The sequence below is a fragment of the Diadema antillarum genome, unplaced genomic scaffold (assembly GCF_040938485.1).
Source record: "Diadema antillarum isolate AM-2024a unplaced genomic scaffold, OU_Dant_1.0 seq00000523_RagTag, whole genome shotgun sequence".
Taxonomy (NCBI): domain Eukaryota; kingdom Metazoa; phylum Echinodermata; class Echinoidea; order Diadematoida; family Diadematidae; genus Diadema; species Diadema antillarum.
In genome coordinates, this window is record NW_027271475.1 from 1,225,707 (window position 1) to 1,248,474 (window position 22,768).

The 22,768-nt window shown below is 38.8% G+C and overlaps 1 protein-coding gene across 1 annotated transcript; it reads right to left on the minus strand.

The window, feature by feature from the left end:
• Nucleotides 1-331: 331 nt before the first annotated feature.
• LOC139734331 (sodium/mannose cotransporter SLC5A10-like) lies at nucleotides 332-22,495 on the minus strand. The gene is made up of 15 exons (XM_071645124.1): nucleotides 22,409-22,495; nucleotides 13,654-13,725; nucleotides 12,931-13,035; nucleotides 11,858-11,917; nucleotides 10,110-10,214; nucleotides 9,617-9,722; nucleotides 8,426-8,506; nucleotides 7,672-7,883; nucleotides 6,934-7,069; nucleotides 5,906-6,013; nucleotides 4,806-4,956; nucleotides 3,993-4,161; nucleotides 2,058-2,273; nucleotides 1,462-1,672; nucleotides 332-519 (listed from the first exon to the last, which is right to left on the minus strand). The coding sequence occupies exons 1-15, from the start codon at nucleotides 22,493-22,495 to the stop codon at nucleotides 332-334; spliced, it is 2,007 nt and encodes a 668-aa protein (XP_071501225.1).
• Nucleotides 22,496-22,768: the final 273 nt, after the last annotated feature.

Below are 22,768 nucleotides of genomic sequence, written 5' to 3' on the forward strand. Positions count from 1 at the left end.
TACAAAAATTAATAAAATATCTATTTACACTGCAAATGTTGTGTTTTATGTTATCACAGATAGAAATTCCCTTTCCAGTTTAATTTACAACAAGCGAAAGAGGGAGAGAGAGAGAAAGAAAGAGGGAATACTTCTCAGAGTCTTAAAGATTCGACGGAAGATATCACACATTTAAAATTGCTAGTTGATACACCCCCTCAAACACTAGTGTAGCTTGTGATGTGATGCTGAATTCAGTCAAAGCATACGGGTGCATTATCTTGCGAGGCTTTTTAAAGAGAAATGACGCTGCTCCTTGGTGTAGGCCTTAATGGGCATCCTGTAACCATGGCTACCACCACCAAACCATCATGGCTATACACACCCCGCAGAGGACGACGGCGTTGACGAGAGCAAACTTCTGCCAGAACGGATTCTCCTCAATGCTCTTTATCATGCTCGCCTCCTCCGGGACTTCATGGTCCTCATCCGGCTGATATCCTAGGAACCAGTAGAGACATCTCTTCCATTTGGGTTTTTCTGTTTGGAAAAAAGCATCATATGTGTTCAGTAAGGTGCCTCATTATACATGGCGTGACTGGATGCAGTCATACGAGAAATTAAACAAGAAATCAAATATACGAGCAGAGTAAGTTTATCACAAATAGCATCTGAGTGACTTAAATCCCAAATATCCTTACTTTTGAAACAAAGTTTTAGTTTATACAGGTCACTTATGTCCAAGTATAGTCTCAGCATGCTTACATAATAAAATAATCAAGTTGCGCAAGGCACAGAATAATTACATCTGCCATAAAAGAAAGGCTTTTTCAGACAAGGAATCAAGTAATGTATCCTGTCAATGCTGTGTGAGGACCCTTAAAGTGAGATCGGAGGTCTCTTTTAAGTATACATTTATTCATTTCTTTAAAATAAAAACAAAAACAAATCCATGAGAAAAAGATGCCTTAGATCCTTCAAAAATTCTTTTTCCCAATACATGGACTAAAATGAGGTGTGATAACGTGTAAAACAAAACGAAAATAATAGCATCTCGACTGCTGTACAGAGCCGATTTGGATGCCTCCACTTCTCGTACATTTACTACATTTGTCGCAATTAACATGACCCTTAATTAGCATTTTGATAAAGCTCACTGATTTTGACCACCTACGGTACCATCGAATGAGGTTTAGCCTTTCTGCAGAAATTATTTCTATCCATTACAACAAATAGCATTATTTTGAAACTCGCATATAAGATATTTCGTAACGACAATTTAGCTATATTAGAGTCATATTCCATCATTTCTATTTCATTAGAAAAAAATATCTTTTTATTTCTTAGTTGCCTTAAAAATCAGATCGAGACTTAACAGAGGAATGAACACATATTGACCCCGTAATTTTCGACAGAAGCATAAAAGGGATAAAAATAGAATCTTTTTTTTTGCAAGGCCTGGGCAAAGCAAAAGGTCTATACCTTCGTCATTCTGTGAGTTCGGTGTTGCGTCACTTTCGACTCGGGCGTCGGCGTCTTTCTCCGGGTTTTTCTTCTCCTCCCCAGACTCCTTTGCGGCTTCCGGCTTCATCATCTCAACTCCTTCCGGGCTCTTATCTGGCTCCGTTTCAGACCTGGCGGGTTCGCCTGTGGTTGGGTCCATGCCGCGGGTCCAGAACGTCTTGCCCATGACCTAACACCGGAATCACACGAATCAGAGTAATAAGAATTTATAAGCAAGTAGTTCATAAAAGCTAAAACAAACAAACAAACAAACAAATAAACAAACAAACAAGCAAACGATAAAAACCGATTGGATGGATAACCTGTTGCTATTCATTTACTTGGCTAGTTAGTTGGCTGGCACACATAAATTTTTATTCATCATTCCTAATTCGTAAACGTCTTCTTCAATATAGTAACTTACGCCATTTAGCTATGGTTGCTTTTCGGTAGCTCCACAGTATACAAGAAAAAATTTCATCCAAGTAAGCATTGACGAGCAAGGTTTGTATGCCAAAAGGAAAAATATTAATGATAATGATAGAAAACGATTATCAATCAGCATCCGCGCCTACCTGTGCCGGGGTGGGTTTCTCCGTAAGAAGACTAACGGCAATTGTGACTATCATGGACACGGCGGTGACGATGCAGTTGTAGTAGAGAAAATGGACGCCTTTCACGATGGAAGGCCGTGTATCATCGACACCGCATCCAGGTTCGGGGTAGATGATGTCTAGAATCATCCGTGTCAGCCCGAGTGCCACTCCGGCAACCAGCCCCCAGAATGCCCCCTTGGAAGAAATTGGAAGAGATTTAGTGACTCCCTCCTGCATACGCCATTTTCCATTTGGCATGATTTTATTCCGGCATTTTTTATCTTCTCGCAGTGTGGTGGTCGTATGTAACAAATTTACAACAATTCAAAAACACAAACACACACATCTTTATCATCTGTGTGTGTGTGTGTGTGTGTGTGTGTGTGTGTGTGTGTGTGTGTGTGTGAACACGTTTCATGATGAATATGAAAATTGTAGCCCTATCAATAAAAACAGGTTTTAGTGTAAATGAGGTGATGTTGTGATGTATTTGATATTGAAATGGACATTATGACTATAATATACATACATACATGATTTCAAATCCCTAAATATATCCTATATACATACATACATATATATATATATATATATACATATATATATATATATATATATGATTTCAAATCCCTATGTAATCTTGGACACTCTTCTAAAACATTGTATAACCTGGGTATATAGGAGTATGACTTTGATTACTAAGCTTTGAAAAATCACCACGGAGTGTTTACCTCTTTTTTAGCCAATAAACTAGTTCTGGTATCATGGCAGCTCAGAAACTTTTTTTTTTCACTGATGAAATCTCAACGCACAGACAGTATCAATAAGCCCAAGACACTCCTACTTATGTTTACATTGTACATGTGAAGAATTATATCACAAAACGAGTTAACTCCCTTCATGTTATGATGAGATATTTCAGATTAAAGATGTTAAAAAAACAGAAATGAAAAGAATATACACGTTGTACATTGTAAAGGGTACGTTCAATCATAGCTTCGAAAATATTTCTTGTTATGTAAAAAGTGATGTATCATTGGAAAGGTTGATGATTGACTCACTTTGAAATGTGTGCAAATGGTGCTTAATTTGTATCGGCATTAACCCTAACCAGACCGGGCTTTTTTGGGTGTTCTGTGGCCGGGGAGGGGTTGATTCAACCCCCCATGAAATCGCCATGAAATTTGGCACATGCATTACCAGTGGTGTAATCTACCAAGCTATACAAAAAGAAATGGAAATTTTCGTCATAATAATCAATTATGCTAATATATGCATAAAATCATACATTTTGCTCTAAATCAGAAACTAAAGCTCCTAGAATCCTAATTTTTGGTGAAAACATTCTTTGTAGCATCCCTAACAATGTACCTGAAATTTGGTATCAAAATCAACTTCTTATGTATTTTATTGTTTTATGAATTTCTTTGTTTTTTCGACCTTTTGTTTTATAATTTTTTCCGCAAAATTTATGACAGAACCTATTTCAAGCATAATTATGCTAAAAGTAATTAGTTTCAGCCTATGAAAGTGAAAATAATCATATCTTTATGAATAAGAAGAGAAAACTCCATTTGCATAGACTTTATACACAAAATCACGTTTTTGAGCTATTTTCGGTCTGACAGGCATGTTTAAAACGTTATGCAGCGTCGTAACGACGCGCAATTTTCGCGAAAATGGTGTCAAAAGATGCGCGAGACTTGAAAGTAAAAAGTCAGCGAACGGCGCGGTCAAAAAATTTCGCGCGGCGGAGCAGTCGCGAAAAATGTCGGGGGGGGGGGGGGCGGGGTTGATTCAATTCCCCCCCCCCCCCCCCGGCCTTTTTAGGGTTAAACTTTATACAAGTAGAAATAGAAATATGATTCTAAAATAAATAACATTCTCATCATTTTTTTAAGATTTCTTTTTCACCTGTTCGTTTGTCCTCTGCCAAATCACGCCCGAAACAAAGCAGATGAAGATAGAGGGCGCAAAATATGACTGTAGTGACTGGATGTATTGGAACAGCTGGCCACCCTGGGCTACCTGGACGATTGGAACCCACAGGATGCTGACTCCAACTAGGACCAGGACGAATGCCCTAGAACAGAGTCGAAAAATGCGGTCTTTGAGCATGAACGACCAGATGCCTGTCCGGTTTTCTACGTATTTACGCACCTGCTCTCTGATTGTATCCAAGATACAATGACACGACCCCATGTGCATTTTGAGTGCGATCTATATGCGATCTACTGTAGACTTTACTGAACCCATCCTATTATGAATTTAAAACAATTGTTTGGGAGCGTTTTCGTCTGGGGTTGATGTTTGCCTGATAAATTGTCATGCCTTGTCAGGAGTCAAATTAAAAAATCACGTGACTCTATCCACAATATCTTTCTTTATTGAACTGATCGGCACTAACATGTACTCTATTCATGGTTATATGTTTCAAAATTTCGATAAGCCATTGTTGGTGCTGTTCTTCTATAAATGGGATGATCATGAGGTCTTCATAAAAATTTGAAGTGCGCTGAAAGGATGAGTGGTCATCGGGATTTGATAGATACAATCTCTGAACTTCATCTCATCGTCGTAATGGTCTCAGGTCGCATGAATATTCATGTAGGCCTTTACAAACTGACGTAAGTCTTCAAAGAACGGCAGGTATTACTGCGCATCGTGGTTGATAGCAGCGATAGCAATGATAAATGCTTGGTTTTGCACAGTATGTTTTTCCCTCACCTGCCAACGATCATCAACTCTGTGTTCTTCGCTTTTGGACGTAGTCGGCGCCACACGTCCATGGTGAATATTGTACTTCCGCTGTTGAAAATGGAGGTGAGGGAACTCATGAGGGCAGCAATCATCACGGCCATCATGAGCCCACGAGCACCTAGACACGAACAAGGCGAGAGAGAGGACGTAGGCGAAGACAAGAAGTAGAAAGAGGAAAACGACGGTAATAAAGAAGCAGAAATCAAAAGGAAGATTGAAACAGAGACAAGATGGGGGGGGGGAGAGGAGGAAGACGATGTCACGAGAAGTAGAAAACAAGAAGAGTATAAAGAAGAGGAAGAAACGATAGTGGTAGCAATAGTATTAGTAGAAAAATATTAGAAGAAGCAGGACAAGCGGAACATGCAGAAGGGAGGTGTGATTAACTTTACACAATTCTAGTTTGGTGCACGATATTCTTTGGAGAAAACCAAATGTTGATAATTCAAGGACAGTTAAAGAAAGTAAAGAGAAGATACAGTTATATCAGATGCACCAGTGACAGAGCACTGAACATTTGTACATGTATGGTGAAATATCACTGAAAAGTCAATAGCACCAATTCAAAAATGATGTTGATTTCAGCACTTTGGCATTGATTACAACGTTATTGTTTTTGCTTTTTGTTTGTTTGTTTTCTGTTGCTATATTGTGAAAATCAGGCGAAAGCTGAAGGTTAAGAATACGACAAAACGAAGCAAAACAAAACAAAACCTGCGCGCTTTCTGCCGGCGCCCAATTTCCATAATAGAGGCTGTACAGGTGTCATCGTGTACTCCATTTTTTTGTTTGTATCATATGTTCTCTTCCTTTCAAATTGATAGAAATATTGAAGAATTATCTTGCCACAAAAAACACTAGACAAACACACACACACAGTCTTACAGAAAGGGAAGTCTCAGCAGAGTAATAGACCAGTTCATAAACTCTGCACTTGATTTTCGGTTTTCCTCACAACCATATCTTCCAGAAAAAGTCACAAATCGTAAAATGAGAAATCAAACACAAATGAATCAGGCTAGGGCGAATGTCGCCATGAGTAAACTCAGCCGTTACTTTGCACACACCTGTCGGCATAAGACGGAGTATGAGGAGCGGGTAGGCGATGTTGGAGCACGAGCTGGGGTTCTGGCAATACTCCATGCAGGAATCACTGTCGACGCACGCAACCTCATCTGCAAGGTGAGAAAGCAGTGAAAATTGGTGATGATGATGATGATAATGATGATGACGATGATGATTATGATGATGATGATGATGATGGTGGTGATGATGATAATCATCATCATCATCACCATCATCATCAACATCAACATCACCCTTTTCATCAATATCGTCATCACAATCATCATCATCATCATTATCATTATCATTATCCATTTTTTATAAGTTGCATATCACAACATACATAATCATCCCTATGCACTCTATGAAGGAAAAGGACAGAATCATTCATTCATACCATTCAATAATATGATTATTAGTAATGAGTGTTACGGGCAGAGTTTAAACTGAACAATATTTTTCGATGTTTTCATCTTTGCAGGATTTACCTCCTTTTAAAATTCAATAAAAGGTCACAATTCACTTAATGCTGTGTGTTTATAAAAGGGAGACTTGCTTACAACGGCAGGACGCTTTGACGTATGAAATCTCATTCTTACAATGAATTCAATACCTCATTGCCTTCCCCACAAATCCAGTCTGAAGAGCATCTTTTTGTCTATGTTCCTCTACCGCTATGATACATAACTTTGTTGTGCAACTTAATAGTATAATTGACGGACAAAGACTACACTTGACTTCAACTAAACTACCCTATCTTCATATTTCTGAGAGCCCTCCACACACATTATTACGGCTGCATCTTATGGGCTATTATCTCTTCATGCAATGACCTATGATAGTCTAGCCTTCTGCATTGATTACAATTGTATTCATTTTACCAAACAAGACTATATCTCAAATATGATCATCTTTAACCTTTATTTTGAAAGAAATGCAGAAAAATATCTGCAAACAAAGAAACCTTGAACTCTGGATAGGATTGAAAAGAAAAATAAGGGGAAGAAGATAAGATTAGTGATGGATTTACCAGTGTAGAGAACGCGGGCAATCATGCCGGGCATAACAATGAGAAACTGAGGTAGGAGTTTGAGATATCCCGCCAGCAACGACCCGCCCTTAGCGTGGGTCACATTCTTGGCAGCTAGAGAGCGCTGGACGATTACCTATAGGGTACGGAACACGATAGAGGATATAATTTCTTTTTTCGAAGAAACTGGTTGATCAGAAAAAGTTGCATTTATCATGGGACAAGGCTCGATTTCAGGTTACTTATCACATATGGAATTTTGTGAAAACCATATGTAGACCCTACATGTATAAATGGGATTTTGAATTACAACTATGAAGTGTATGTCAGTTCTTGTATGACTCTTAATCAAAATCCAACGTGAGTTCAAGTTTACCTCATTTCGGTTCACCAACATTAAAAGAAGACAATACAGAATCATCGTTGACACGCGTTTGTCAGAACGAGGTCCTCTTCAATATGAATGTTACTCGGTTACATACTATATCATTATTGATACAAAATATGCAAATTCTTATGGGGTGGTGTACCTGGAACATTGTTCAGGCTCACAATTCTCATGAGGAATGGTGACTGTCGTTTGTTCACGAGTATTAGTCCCGATAAAGATCTTTATTACAAATCCTCAAAAATGAAGGCTCATTCATAAAAGCATGTTTTATGATCCTACGACTATTGACTGAGGAACCACAATCACGACATGCTGCAGAGGTGCCCTGGTCCGCAATCTCAGCTTACCTGATCAGTACACCAGTACCACACCCCTATGACCATGATACCAATGATGGTACCAGGCCACGGCTGGTCTGAGGTGACGGGGTGCCGCATCAAGCTGAAGGCGTCGCCCCGCGGGTAGCCGCACGTCGTGTTGGTATCGTTGAGGGTCGAAGACGGGATGGCCTGCATGTAGCGTACCCGGAGCTCGTCTAGTCCTCCAATCTCTACGAAACCTGAGATGTATCGAGAAAGATAGATTTATGAGCTCTTGATGTATTCACTGATAAAATACGTACGCAATGTAGGCGTCTTGATTATCATACGAGTGCGTGTGACTTGATAATTGTAAAAAATTAAAACGCAGCAAGATATAAAAACAGCAAACACATGGAACCTCAATTTCATTTCATTTCATTTCATCTCATCTCATTTATCATTTCATTTTTCATCTGAGAAGATGGCTGGACAGCCCATATTTAGCTGTGCTATCTGGTCTTCCATAGGGTCCAGTTGGGTGTGAGGCGGCACCACTTCACCGGGTTATGGCACCCTGCTCTTTGCGATGGATAAATGAAGCGAGATCTTTTACGTGCATGAGTTGTGACTTGCTTGTTGAGTTGTGAGCCTTGTTTTCTTTTGCAGCATATTACAGATATTGTTCATCATAAGGAAAGCAATGACTCCTGTGCTAGACAAGGAACAAAAAAGGACAGAAATAGGCGACGGCACTAAATTGCCAGTTTGTATGGCATGCAGTGATGAATGACTGACTTACTGATTATCATTAGTGCAACGCCTCCTATCACCATAACGAAGGATTGCAGCGTGTCGGTGTATATCACGGCTGCCAGACCACCTGAAAAGACAATACATAATAATTATAATCATAGTCAGCCAGGAGGAAGGTGGAAGATCTTCAAGCATTCGTACAGTAATGGCACACATCAGCGCCAACCATAACGACAGCGATTGTTTGTTGTCGACGTTCTTCATCTTCATGAACCTTTGTCATCCAAAAGTTTTTGACTTTGTTTTTGTTCTTGTTTTTCACTTCTTCATGCCTGCAGCCTGTTGCATAAAACTTTTAACCTGAGGAAAAAAAAATTCTGGTAAGAAACAAAAATTCAGGTTCGCATGATTCTGTCGACTTTAACACAGAAAAACTCTGTTCAAAATAACCCAAGTTTTCTCAGGTTAAAAATTTTATGCCGCAGGCCCTTGAACGAATTGTTCTCTCTCTTATTCATCTTTGTTTTTTCCTTTCCTAATTTTTCCAATTTACTTTCTTCGACCTCAACTTCTTCTTTCCTTTCTTCTTCTCATTCTTCTCCCTCCCTACCTAAATTTCTTTCTCCTTAACCTTCTTTGTTTTCTTTTAATTAATTCTCTACCACCGATATGTGATAGTTATATAATTTGTATGTTTGCATTCTAAAAAAAAAAATTCTAGTAAGTATTGTTCATACCCCGTTATCAGCATCATTTATTATATCAAAGAGTAAATGTACAACAGTATGTAGACGAATTTAAAATGAATATGTTTTATTTGTATAACAAATTGGTGCTGTTGTTGTTTTGTTCCAGTGTTCCCCGTCTTACAAGCTTGGCTTTCTTAGTGGAACACTGTTTTCCATCATTGTGATTATTTACTATTTTTGTTGCTATGGCAAAGTGCATTGTTTCTTTTTTATGACATCATTCGTGCACATACTTTATATTGTATTTGAAAAAAAATCCTTGATCAGACGAGTGTAAGAAAAATGAAAAAATTGTATCACTTTGAATTATGTCAACTTTTTCTTTTCTTTTTGATGATGGAAATGAATACACTATTGAATTGAACTGAATTGAATTGAATTGAATTGAATTGAATTGAATTGAATTGAATATCTACTATTTCCTAATGGGAAAATAATCTAAAGGATACATAATGTATATTTATATACTTGTTGTAACTGCGTGTTACCTGTAATGGTGTACACTGCCGTCACAGCCAACAGGATGAAAATGGAGGCATATATGTTCCAGTTGAACGCCTGCTGGATGAATACTGCACCGGCAAATATATCAACCTGTATTCCAATATGCGACATATCAAATATATAAAATATACAGTTTGCATTGTGTTTTATATTACACCGTACGATATAACATTATATGGAAGTATATTATACAGTATTACTGTATAAATCCACTGCATCACAGTAGTTCTTACATTATGTCATTTGAATAAAATTACCTACAACGATGTCATAATTGATATTCATAAATAAACATATGTATATAAACAACATTAGCACAATATATTTTAAAAATAAATATAAGTTTCTTGATCATATCTTTTATCTATCTTTATCTATCTTTTTTATTTTTATTTTTCAGTTTGGAACTACTTGAAATAACATCAAACAAACGCATCGCCATTAATTATTGAATGAATTAGAATATGGGAAACACACCGATATTTTTGTGAAGACGTAGAGAAAGAGGGCTGAGAGAGACATGAATATACGCAGCCGTTGTCCTCCGAACCTCACTCGCAGATACTCCGGCATGGTGTAAACCTGTAAATCGCAGAGTCAAAGTTATGAAACCTTGAGGGAAGGTCATGATTGATCTCACCACATGATACTATGGTATCGACGAGTTTTTGTCTGTCTTCGTTTAAAGAGTGTAAAAGGAAACAGAAAAAAATAACCCTAAACCTACGGTAAGATGAAAGCCAGATAAATATTGTTCCTATGTTCTACATGTATTTCGATAAATATTCGATAAATATTAGAGTTTCATCTAAAACGAAAAGAAAACAAAGTTCATCGACACAAAACAATCTTAGAACCAAATTAAAGGGAGCTTCATCGAGCAATCTCGTGGTTTCTGCTCATGAGACACGTGACTTTAGTAAAAAGTCTCTAATTGTTGCATTATAAAGTGTCGGATTTTCATTTTTCATGCTTCAATCACTCAGTTCCAAAAATGTTGGCGAAGCTACCCCGGTCTTTGTGCAGATGGGTTGAATGCAATCTACAATATTGTGTCGAAACTGTCTCACGAAATGACGTTTTGCTATGACAAGCGTATACTGGTAAAAACAAGGGAACACCAAGAGTTCGGTCGTTCAATGGACAAGGTTTTTATTTGGTCTGCAGCGTGTAGGTACCAATCCCCCCATAAACATTTGTTTTCGAACATTTAATTATCAATTACAGATCAAAGGTGGGTTCATAAACCATATTCATTCCTACGGTTCCCATCTAGTTAGAAATGAGCTCGGCACCCAGTATATAGAACATAGAAACAACTAGATCATAATTATTATGGACCGTTACCCATTTTCGGGTGGGCTAGACGGGAAGGTTAACCGCGTGGAGAGTGCATTATATTGTGGCAGCAGCATCGGGCTATCGTTATCAACGCGAGACGTCGTGGGGTGAGGGGCGTGATGTACAGTAAACATATTAAGTCTCAGTTTATGATCCTAAGTGTGATCATTTTACGGTGGCTTATTTGCTTTATCAGGTACACGGCTTCCTAACTAGTACAGTGTATGAATATCACAAGGTACTAGAATCACAACACGGCCGACCAAGACGATGTTATTTTTCTTCTCGGTACTATCAACCCCACGGCGTTGCACAGAGCATGCAATTGAAATATTTTCGTTAATGTTATTATCACATTGATCATCTTAGTGTGGGTAAAAGAGGGACATTATTATATAAAACGTGGGCACCCCAAACTCTTTAAAAAGGAAAACATGTTTTGACAAAGATTTGATAAAATCCCTTTGTAAGTTTAGATTAAATAGATTTTGCAGTGTGCAAATCAGCTTGCTAATGCATTCAAAATTATTACAATGATACCTTAAATTACATTTTGTTCCTCGGGTATCATCAGCTAACAAATGATTACTTTACTTTTTCCCTAAACTGAATACTTTGGAATTTATTGCCTTGCAGGACAGGCCTCAAATAAAAGGGAAAAGGATGGTTGTAAGAAAAAAACGTGGTTCAAAGAGATGCGAATGAAATTTATGTGCATTGATTACCGGTCCTCTGACAGTCGTTAATTCCATTGCCCTTTCTCTTGCATACAATTTTATTGGTAGAAACAAGGAGATGAATATTATAAAGATTTGACATGACTGGATAGAAGGCGTTTACGGAGATTGTGATTGACGTTTCTTTTTGTTTGGACGGAGACTCACCCCTGATGAAACGTATACTGGAAGGAAGATCCAACCTAGCAGTAAAATGGCAAAGGACGCCTGCAATTAGGGATAATAAATGGATGAATAAATAAATGAATAGATGAATAGATAATTGCGAATAAACTGAAAAATCGATTAAAAATCTCTAGATAAATAGATAAATGAACACATACCTCAATGGATATAAATACACGTATGTGCAAAACTTCGATGAATAGATAACTGATTGAATAAATGTTAATAATTACACACGAATAATTTGAAAAATCGGTTAAAAGTTGCTAGATAAATAGGTAAATGAATAAATACATCAATACATCAATAGATATCATTAAATGCATAAATTATATTACTGACAGACATCTAAATTATCAGCAAATTGATAGAAATCCTCTAAATTTATTATAGCAATTGCTCCAAAACACATGTTGCAGCCAGCCCCTCAACTCGAGTGTAGCAGTAGTTTTGAGTAGCAGCATTGACAAGGAGTCATTCATAAGTGACGTTGGCGAGGTATGTAATTGATGGATGGTTTCATGAACGTGTAAAGTTTGATTTGTTTAGCAAGCTGGCTTTGATATTCGACGAAACCACTTTCAAATTGCTAAAAACACAGCAGTTTCTGCTTCTCAGAAATCTTGTCAGGTGCAGGTGAAATAGCTGTTGAATCAAAAAGATTTGACACATCAAAAAAGGTAAACAAAACCATAGCAAAATTGACCAATCTTACCGCGCCTACATTTCTCGAGATACTAGAATGATACCATATACAGAGATATAAATTATGAATCTTATCATACAAATTGATATTAAACGTTTGTCAACTGATCAATAGTAAAGGTGTAAGGTGAGAAAAATCACCCATTGTCAAGACCGTGTTAATGTTCCAGCACTGCCAACATTCACATTTTCAAAGCAGACACATTCCATAGGACAATCAGAAAAACTACATGTAAGTGAGTTACATTTGACCCAATAACTTGGAAATTACTCAATAATCGACTTGGCATCTAATGTCGGTACTGTCGATCCATTACAGAAAGCCCATTGCCCCTTTTTCGGACAAGTACCATTATTTCATAAGCCGCCACAGCCAAACCGGAAGCGGCCCCCGTGCCCGCCAAGCCTATGAAGTGTCCAGTGCCGATGTTACTGGCGAAAAGAGACGCGCCGATCTGTAGAGTACGAAAAAATGCCAACAAACAAACAGGAAAACACACAAATCAAAACAAAACGAGGTTTTAAAAAGAGGAGTTCAAACACACTCTTAGTGATGAGATATCTTCTTGGAAATTTAGAACCAATGAGAAAAGGCAGTTTCTGGCTTGCTTCTTACTTGCCCTTTACGTAATATCAGTTATCACTGATGAAAGATTGTGTGATTCAAACGAGTCTTCATAATGAACTATTTCCCATTCTCCATTGCTGTACAAGTACCACTTAAAGACACCATAGTTACGTGAATTAATTGAGGCATCTACATAAAGCATTGATTGTAGGGCGTAGATTCCCAGAAGCTAATATAAAGTGAATTCTTACAAGAATTTACAGTTGTATAGAAAGGCAAATTATAAAGTGGGAAGCTGCACATGCCGACCAATTTCACAAAATGAAAGTCCATTACATGAAACTGCAAAGAAACGCCTTGATCACCCGTGTTGTCTTCACAAAGGGGAAAGTATGATGGATATGAAGATACACGAAATCAAAGACGGATATGGAGTATTTGAGGAATTCTTTGAGAGGATGATTTTAGTTCAGAAAACAGTGATATACAAGAGCACAATACTTACGGGCAGCCACAGCATGGAACGACCCGCCAAGAAGTAGCCGCTGGCATTTCCGCGATTCGTCTTGTACATGGACTGGCAGAGGCGAGGGATGTTGGGCCATAAACAGATTTGTGGGGAAATACATGTAGAACGGTTTAGTCGTCTTTCCATGTGGGACTGCGTTAAGATATCAATCACAGGTTTCTTGAGCTAATAGATTCAACAATTATCTACTTTATACTCTTTGTATTATCATAATTATAATTTGTATTATCATATTGTATTATTGAATTGTTAGTTCTTTTCTCATTCTATATTAGTACATTGTCACTCTTTGTTAAAAACGAAACGAAACGAAACGAAACTAAACAAAGCTCATGCAAAGATAAAACATAGACGTCAATAACCATCATTATGATACCGTCATCATTAAAACTACGGGAAAATGGTATCATTGTCAACATTAAAAATCAACTTGTAATCATCATCAGTTCAATGATCTTACATATCCTTGACTATTTGTCCTAGAGCTACATGTCACAACTTTACAATATCACTGTTTTCTTTCTTTTTCATCTTCATTACTAAACAACTGTCAATATTTGCAAAGGTATACTTTCAGACCTCCCTGAATAATCACTGCCTTACACAATTATTAATTTCTTCATTCAAACCGGATTTCACTGTGGTTAGATGGAGCCCCAACTACACACATCCTGCCAAGTAAACTCTCCCTTGATTCCTGAATAAGAAATCACGAGTATTCTATCGATTTGACAAATGTATGAGTCATTGTAAACACTGACAAGTGTTAGCGTCGTTTCTGTTAGAGGTGGTCTTTTGGCGAGCGGCGGGTGGCACTCTTTACGCTCGGAGTTAATTCAACTTTTGGATGGTGTCCAACAGCGAAAACAGCGACTGACTTCCATAACTTTTGTAAAGTAATGATTGCGAAATCACAAGACTGTGCAGTATGATATACATTTAAAACTTCTGTAGAGCCTCGAAGAAAGGCAACATTCATGACATTGAATCAAAGAGCCATGACAACAATGTGTGTCGGTATGTGCCTTTTGATCTTGCATGGACATCTTGATAAATGCAGCCGTTTTGTTTGTTTGTTTGCTTATTTATTTCACCTCTAGGAGTGATTATCATCTACGCATCTACCTGTTGCTGAGAAAATAAAACAATGAAGCGATATTTTAGCAGGTGAGAAAGAGAAATTTCCCGTATAGTGCACCAAGTCTTCAAGTAAATGTAGCAGTTTTCAGCGTAAATACAAAAAAGGTGATTGAAGTAGAACACAAAATGGTATCATTTGTTTGTTCCTTTCGTTTTTCAAAACAAAAGAAGAATTCAGGAGGGGGATGGGAGAATAGCAACATACCCCTTGACTTTCCCAAGATTCATCCCGAATATTTACCTCCCACCATTTACCCTTGACCAAACAACTGCGTGACCCCCCTCCCCTCCCCCGTTCCCCGCCCCCATATAATAGTAATAATATAGTCTACAAAGCGCATTGTTATTCTTAACAAAATGAAATTTTACAGGCCTGTGTCAAAACTAGCTACATTGTATTATCATCACTATTATTAGTATATTTCACCCCTCACCTCAGCTGGTGTCGTTTTCATACACCGTACTTGCATTCCTGTACCACAGATTATAAATCATAATCTAATACAGCGTGTACTGAGGTATAAATGTAGCAGTCATAATTAAGTCCGTCACTTCATTTCTTTTTTGTCCTGAAAGAATTAAGACTTTTAAGACTAGAAACATAAATAAAGTTATCGATAAATAGATGAGGTCCACTTTAGGTTATAGTGTTACAGGCCTTGACAAGCAAGTTTCGACGCTTTCGGCCTGAGATTCTCATGATCAATTTTCGCCATCAGCCGATTTGAAACAAAAGTAACGACGCTGGGTCCAAAAAATTTTCTGTTCTCTTTCATTCTGGTTGAGGCTCTGACTGCTGTTCTCCATTGATGTATGGATGGAGGCCTACGATGGTAAAGGATATAGCGGTGGTGGTAGCGTGCTTCTGCGGAAGTTTGTAATTACATTATTGTGTTGGACAAAATCCAACGGAAAGAGGTGACCGTCGATGAAATTACCGTTCAAATTTCTCTATCTGACGAACATTGACCAAGTAAGAATTTCGATTGAGAAAACACAAACAAAACATGGCCTCGTAGAGTATCATCTATGATGATTGTTCCGACCCCCCCCCCCCCCCCGAAATCTGGGGCGGATCCAGGAATTCCGTAAAGGGGGGGGGGGCAAAAATTATCCTGGTGCTACTTCTGATTTTCATTTAATTATTGTTTTTTCATTCCTTTTGTTTTAACAAAAACAAAAAACAAAAACGGGGGCGAGCGCCAGGTGCGCTCCTCCCCCCCCCCCCACCCCCTATCCGCCGCTTGAAGTGGACGCTGAGTGCGCCCTGTGAGTGTACTGAGTAGGGTGCAAGTACTTTCCACCTCCCTGATGTAATACAGAGGTGGGACAATATCCCAGCCAGTGCGGAGATAAGCATACGCGACAAAGACTATACACGCCCATATCGTATCCTTACTATCCATATGACATGTACTTACTGGCATATTATGTACTATTAAACGTTTCTCTGAGTGTAGTTATCGGAGTCACAGCCCACCTGCTATGGTGCCCCCTTCCCCCACCCCACTTGCGTGCTGCGCCATTCCCCCATCCCCGTGTGCCGCGCCTGGCGTATCCACCTGCTCATCAAAATTTGGACAGTTGCTGCTCTGTAATAATTGTTATCTTCTCGACAGTAACACGTCAGCGGAAATTTAAATTTCCCTCCGCGGTAAGCTCTGGGGAAGATCGAGGAGGTTCTAGGTGTAAGCACTGGAAAACAAATACGGTCTTTAGAAATCCTCACTGGTTCTTCACATCCAGGCGCGCTAAGTGATCTTTTCGTCGCTATAGCACCATCGAAAAACTGTCATGGAGCTAGTCAAACTGTCTTTGAACTGGCCGACAAGTTTAATGTGCTCCCTTTCTCGAACCTATACCGTCCATTACAATTATTTTCTTTTCTGTCATTTATTGGCAACTGTTGTTTCTTTTATTCATAATGTTTATTACGTGACTGATGTCACTGACTGGAAAGATTTCGTTCCTCAACATCTTGCCATTATGCAAGCAAATTAATCGCATAAATCCACTCTACACAGACATTGGTAAGTTTGATTGAGTTTGTCCTTCATTCAATATACAAACAATGTACTTCCACTTGGCCAAATCAATAACATTTGACATTGTATTAAAAGAAATCGAGTGATTTCATCTCGCTCTAATTCCCCATCACTACATCGACTAACAGACGTTTTGTAAAGTTAGGTCCCCCGGACCAAAAAAAAAAAAATAATAATAACAACAACAACACACAAGCAAACGAACACTCACACTCACTCACGCACATATGCACACACTCCCTTCTCTCTAAGCTCTCTTTCCCTCCCGCCCTCTCTCGTACATTCTTGTTTGGCCCTAACAGAAAAACCAGCTGGGAGACACAACTGTCAAAATGTTCAGTTTTTACGTCTATTTCGACTCAGCAAGACGCAGACACGTCCCCTGCCCCGCCCCACTCTCTTTAGTCTTGGGTCAAGGCTATGGAAATTTTACGAAATAGGGAGAGCTAGAGTATAAGACCAATGGCCACGAGAAAAAAACAAACGAATACCACATATTCCACCTTGGTTATGTGATATCGACCCAAATCCTATTACTAATCCAAGCAAAATATGTCTTGTTAGACTAAGGAGGGACTCTCGTACTAGTACCTCCTTGGTTAACCGCAGCAGCGACCCCATACGGACAAATACGTACCGTAAAGGGGTCGCACAGCAAACCTATCCTGTCACGGAAGCACCTGATATGGCTAAGCATTTACGTGACCAGAGACCAAAATAGAGGGTTTTATACCGAAATTAGTGGCCTTACTCTTAGATAAGATACTTACAATCACGGCAGGCGAAGTCGATTTACAATATGATCTGTTTTGAGAGCCCTGTGAAAGAGTTTATCCGAGGTTTTTAAAGTCCTACCGCATTTCGTATTGTAGTATGACTTACACAGCGCATGCGCTAATATGGATAAAACGTAGCACATACTGTAATACGCAATGTATGCGTGTGGAAAAAAACCGGACGGCTCGCTGAGAACTGAAATGAATATTCATGAGACGTAACAAATAGAATGCATGCTGGGCGATGATTTACTATCGGGCCTACCGGCACTTATTTATTTCGTTTTTAAAGCGCATTTCGAATGTGTGGTTCATTATTTATTTGCAATAAAGGAAGTGCACACATAATGAACATCTGGAGATGTGAAGGATTAAGAAAATAATAGGTGATTTTCATGATAGAGGGTATGTTTTGTTTTGTTTTTTATTTTTTTCCCCAGTCTGCAGAGGAAATGCCCCAGATGTCTCATCTATGTAGATCAAGTTTCCTTTCACACTGTACATTATAGTTTTATTAAATGTTGTACATTCACAATGGGCTCCACTCACAAACTCTGCTTCTTGGGGACTCATATTCATTTTTGCTTCATGTTCATTTTCTACTGTGATTTGAATTGAATACACTTCTGTTACATACATGTTTTGTTTATTTCCAATAGTTGAGAATTGTTTGATTATTTATTGAGAGACCTTCCCCCCCCCCCAAGACTTCTATCGCATGAGAGGAGATCCTTCCTGTCTTTCTTTTTCTGTCAGGCTTGTCACTTTCTGTTTGATTGTGTGTATGTGTGTGTGTGTGTCCGCGTGCGTGTGTGTTTCATAATTATTGTGTGTAACAAGTTGGAAGAATTGGAAGCTAAATTTCTATGTACTGTGACATACAGATAAATAAAATTGACTCTTGAGTATTCATTCATTTTCATTCATTCATTCATTCATTCATTCATTCATTCATAGCAATGGGACAAGAAGTGTCTTCTGAAAATTTTTGAAATTTCAAATGTCATAACTTCCTTATTTTTTATCCGATTTTTATCATTCTTGCACTGTTCTGCTGGATTTTTTTTATCATTGTCGTGAAATTGATAAAATTTTAGATTGGCTTTCATCTTAAAGGCATAATGGATTGGTTAATGAAAAACTAGAAATTAACCCTTTCAGATCCATCCACATGGTCATTGGGATTGTATTCCATTGCTCCCCATGGCTTTTTTTTTTTAATGTTGTCTTGCTTGATCAATACCCTTTTAAGCCTTATACATACGTGTATGTACAATACTGCTGAAATGCATGCCGGTATTCCCCAACGCGTTTACATCGTTCGTTTGCTTGCGATCGGCGGTCATGCCATCAGACAAGGAGTATGTATTCGTAGAGGCGCACGCATTTCTGTGGTCATTTCACTCATGCCTTTTTTAAACCCATGATCCGATCCCGGCTTTGCAGCAGCGTGGCAGATGACATGATAGAACGAGTTTACTTGTGCAGATTTTTAGAAAAATTGAAAAAATTACAGCAGTATAAAGATCTGATTGCGTTTGTTTTCATTTCATTCCTTCAGAATGGTCTCATAATGAAGATAGGCACAAAAGGGATAACGAAATTTGTCCTGTTGTTTACCTTTCAAGAACGCATGCACAAAATGTGACGAGAAAAAAAAAATCATAAAATCATCGCAGTCCCGTTGAAATTTGCGGAAACAGTAGGCGCGAAAAGGATCTTGAATTCGGTCCTGCATGCCATGTTGGTTATCAAAAACGCATGCACAAATGCGAAGAAATTATCGGGAAAAAAAACTATGTACTTTCAATCCTTCTTGTGCGTGCATCACAACAGATTACAGCCGAAAGAATTCACGAAATCATCGCAATCCTGCTGATATCTGAGGTACAGAAATAGGCGCAAAAAATCGTGATATTCGAATAGTGCGAAGAGATTATTGGGGGAAAAATAAAAGACACATTTTCAACCCCTTCTGGTGGTGCATCATAAAGATTACAGCCGAATATCAAATCATGGCAATCCCGTTGAAATTTGAGGAAACGATAGGCGCAAGAAGGATATCGAATTCGGCCCTGAATACTGTCTTTCAAAAAACGCATGAATAATTCCGAAGAGATTTTCGGGAGAAAAATAAAGAATGTTTTTTCAACCCTTCTGGTGTGTGCATCACAAAAGATTAGAGCCGAAATAATTCATAAAATCACCGCGAGGCCGTTAAAGTTTGAGGAGACAATATAGGCGCAAAACGAATCATAAATTCGGCCGTGAATACCTTCTAATCCGAGAGGACGCGCATTTACGAAATGTGGGAGAGAATATCGGTAAAAAGTATAAAAGGACACATTTTCAACCCCTTTTGGTGTGTGCAAAGTAAAAGATTACAGCCGTAGGAATTCATGAAATCGTCACAATCCCGCTGATATTAAATTGATAGGCGCAAACAGGATCATGAATTCGGCCGTGTTATGATCTTTCAAGAACGCATTTACGAAATTCGAAGATTTTATCGGGGAAAAATAAAGAACACATTTTCAACCCCTCTTGGCACGTGAATCATTAAGATTATAGCCGAATAATAATCCATGAAATCATGGCAATCCCGTTGAAATTTGAGGAAACAATAGGCGCTAAAAGGATCGTGAATTTGGCCCTGCATGCTGTGTATCTTTCAAAAACGCATACCGCATGCACAAATTCGGGAGAAAAATAAGACACATTTTAAACCTCTTTTGGCGCGTGCATTATAAAAATTACAGCCGAAATGATTCATGAAATCATCACAATCCCGTTGAAGTTTGAGGAGAACAAGAGGTGCAAAAAGAATCATGAATTCGGCCGTATCATTTCTTCTAATCCGAGAGGACGCATTTACGAAATGCGAAAAGATTACCGGAGCAAAATAAAGGGTGCATTGTCAACAATTCTGGTGTGTTCATCACAACAGATTACATCCGAACAGTGATCCGAAGTAAAGTTCATGAAATCGTCACAATCCCGCTGATATTTGAGTTAGAAATAAGCGCAAAAAGAATCGTGAATTTGACCCTGATGCCGTATGCTGCCGTATATACCTTTCAAGAGCGCATGCACAAATGCGAAAAGATTATCGGGAGAAAAATAAAGAACCCCTTCTGGCACGTGCATCAGAAAATACTATACAGCAAAAATAATTCATATAATCATTACAATCCAGCTGAGCACCAAAAATGTGAAAAGCGCAGAACTTAAGTAACGCGTGTTACTCTACGTGCGCCGATGTTGACAAAAAGTCACAAACGCATTTGATACAATCTGATTTTGTTCATAATCATTTAACACTTTGATTCACAAACATTCAATTCTTTTAAACTGGTTCTATACACGAAGAAGAGATAGGAGTACAAAGCATTACAAATTCGACCCTGCAGTGTACTTTCAAGAACGCCAAGATACGGGAAGAAATTTTCGGAGGAAAGTTAAAAACCGCATTTCAGTCCCTTCTTTTTTTCTTTTTTTTTACTTCCTTTTCGTATCAACAAATCAATTCACAAATGATTCCTTTTTGTTCCTTCTCAAGAAAATGATCCGTAAACAAGGCACTTGAGTTTACAAAATGTTTATTTGCAAAATGTATTTTTTTTGGGGGGGGGAGGTAATATTATTGTCGACAAAAACATGAAAATAAATTTGCAAGCCAGTTAATGCTTTTTCAGGTTGTTGTTGACCAGTAAATTTTCTGTTCCGACCAATACAAAAATGGGGAGGAAAATGGATATTTACTGATCCGACAGAGACAGGTTGGACCGGCAGAAAAAAAAAAAAAATGGGTTAGTGTGCAGCCCTGCTTTATCCAACTTCCAAGATTTGGTGATGAAACCAAAGCAAGCACTCTTGCCAAACTCAGTTGGCAACATTAGGAAGGTGTCATTCTGTTTCACTGCGTTCTTGATAATTTCTATTTGCTCCACTTTGAACTTAATTCTTTTTGCATCCTCCTCTACTTCACTTAGAGCATCTTTGAACTCCATGATACCTATCGTATTGGTACGAACAAGACAGTTTAGTGTCCTTTATTAAATGAGACCGAGAACCAAATACGAGCAATATTGTACATATGGCAGATGACGTAAAATATGAATATTCATTTGCGCATGCGCAGATCAGTATATTTGCGTGATACGTTCAAAACGGCGACCGGACAGTATCTCGACTAGACGGTCTCAAAGATGACTATTTATCTTGTTTTCGGAGGTAATGGTGAGAAATACATAGTCGTTTCTATTGTTCAACAATAATGGTTTTATATCATGTGGCTTTTCGTTGCGAATCCAAGTGTCCTTTTGAGCGGTGAGTTGTTTACGTGTTGCAGTGCATTTGAGTGCTTCCTAAAATTGCACGGGTTGCTTCGGGGCGCTGTTACTGTGTTACAGCGCCCCGCGACGGGGTTACTCCTTGGTTAGACGCCGTGCGTGCAGTTACAAACTGCTTTCTTATTATATTATAATGTCGATTTTATGTGGGGCTAAAGTGAACAGACAGAATCGAGAAGGAGCCAGGCGAGCACTGCTCCCCTGGTATCGTAAGGGCAGGGTATGCACACCACTGGTTTACCGCGGAATCTCTGAGTCTTCGACGTGTAATCATCATGATAGGCCTACCCTAATTCCAGACGGAGAATGGGCAGGTGGTTTTGTGTATAGGCCTATACATCCAAAGAATCTCTTCATGTACATCACACCAAGGAGTTTACTAGTACCTCCTTGATCACACTTGAGAGCCTGTACTTACCCACAAACCCACTGCTATGACGAACACGAAGTACACGACAATGATAGCGATGTCAGCAGCTCCGATTTCCGCGGTTTCCGTCGCCATCGTAGTTTCGTAGTGTCGAGAGCTAAGTGATGACGAGATGTAAAATTTGTGATTCTCGATGCGAGTCTACAGGCCAACTCCAAGCAGCTGACTCCGAGGCCTTCCCGCTGACGAGACCCGTGGCAAGTAAGGACGAAGTGTGCATGCACTTTGGAATGTCGTCGTTTCGCTCTCCTGATGAGTGGGCATTTCCCGCTGGCCTGGCACATTCGGAACGGACAGAGCGCGCACCCTTTCTCTCTCTGCAAGTCGCGGAAATTTATGGTTTTTACA

Excerpts from the sequence above, each read along its gene's own strand:
- LOC139734331 (XM_071645124.1), bottom strand. The coding sequence starts at position 22,495 with ATGGCGACGGAAACCGCGGAAATCGGAGCTGCTGACATCGCTATCATT. Across the intron at positions 13,726-22,408 it reads TCATAGCAGTGGGTTTGTGG|TCCATGTACAAGACGAATCG; the intron begins GTAAGTACAGGC and ends CGCCTCTGCCAG. Across the intron at positions 6,014-6,933 it reads TGCCCGCGTTCTCTACACTG|ATGAGGTTGCGTGCGTCGAC; the intron begins GTAAATCCATCA and ends CTCACCTTGCAG.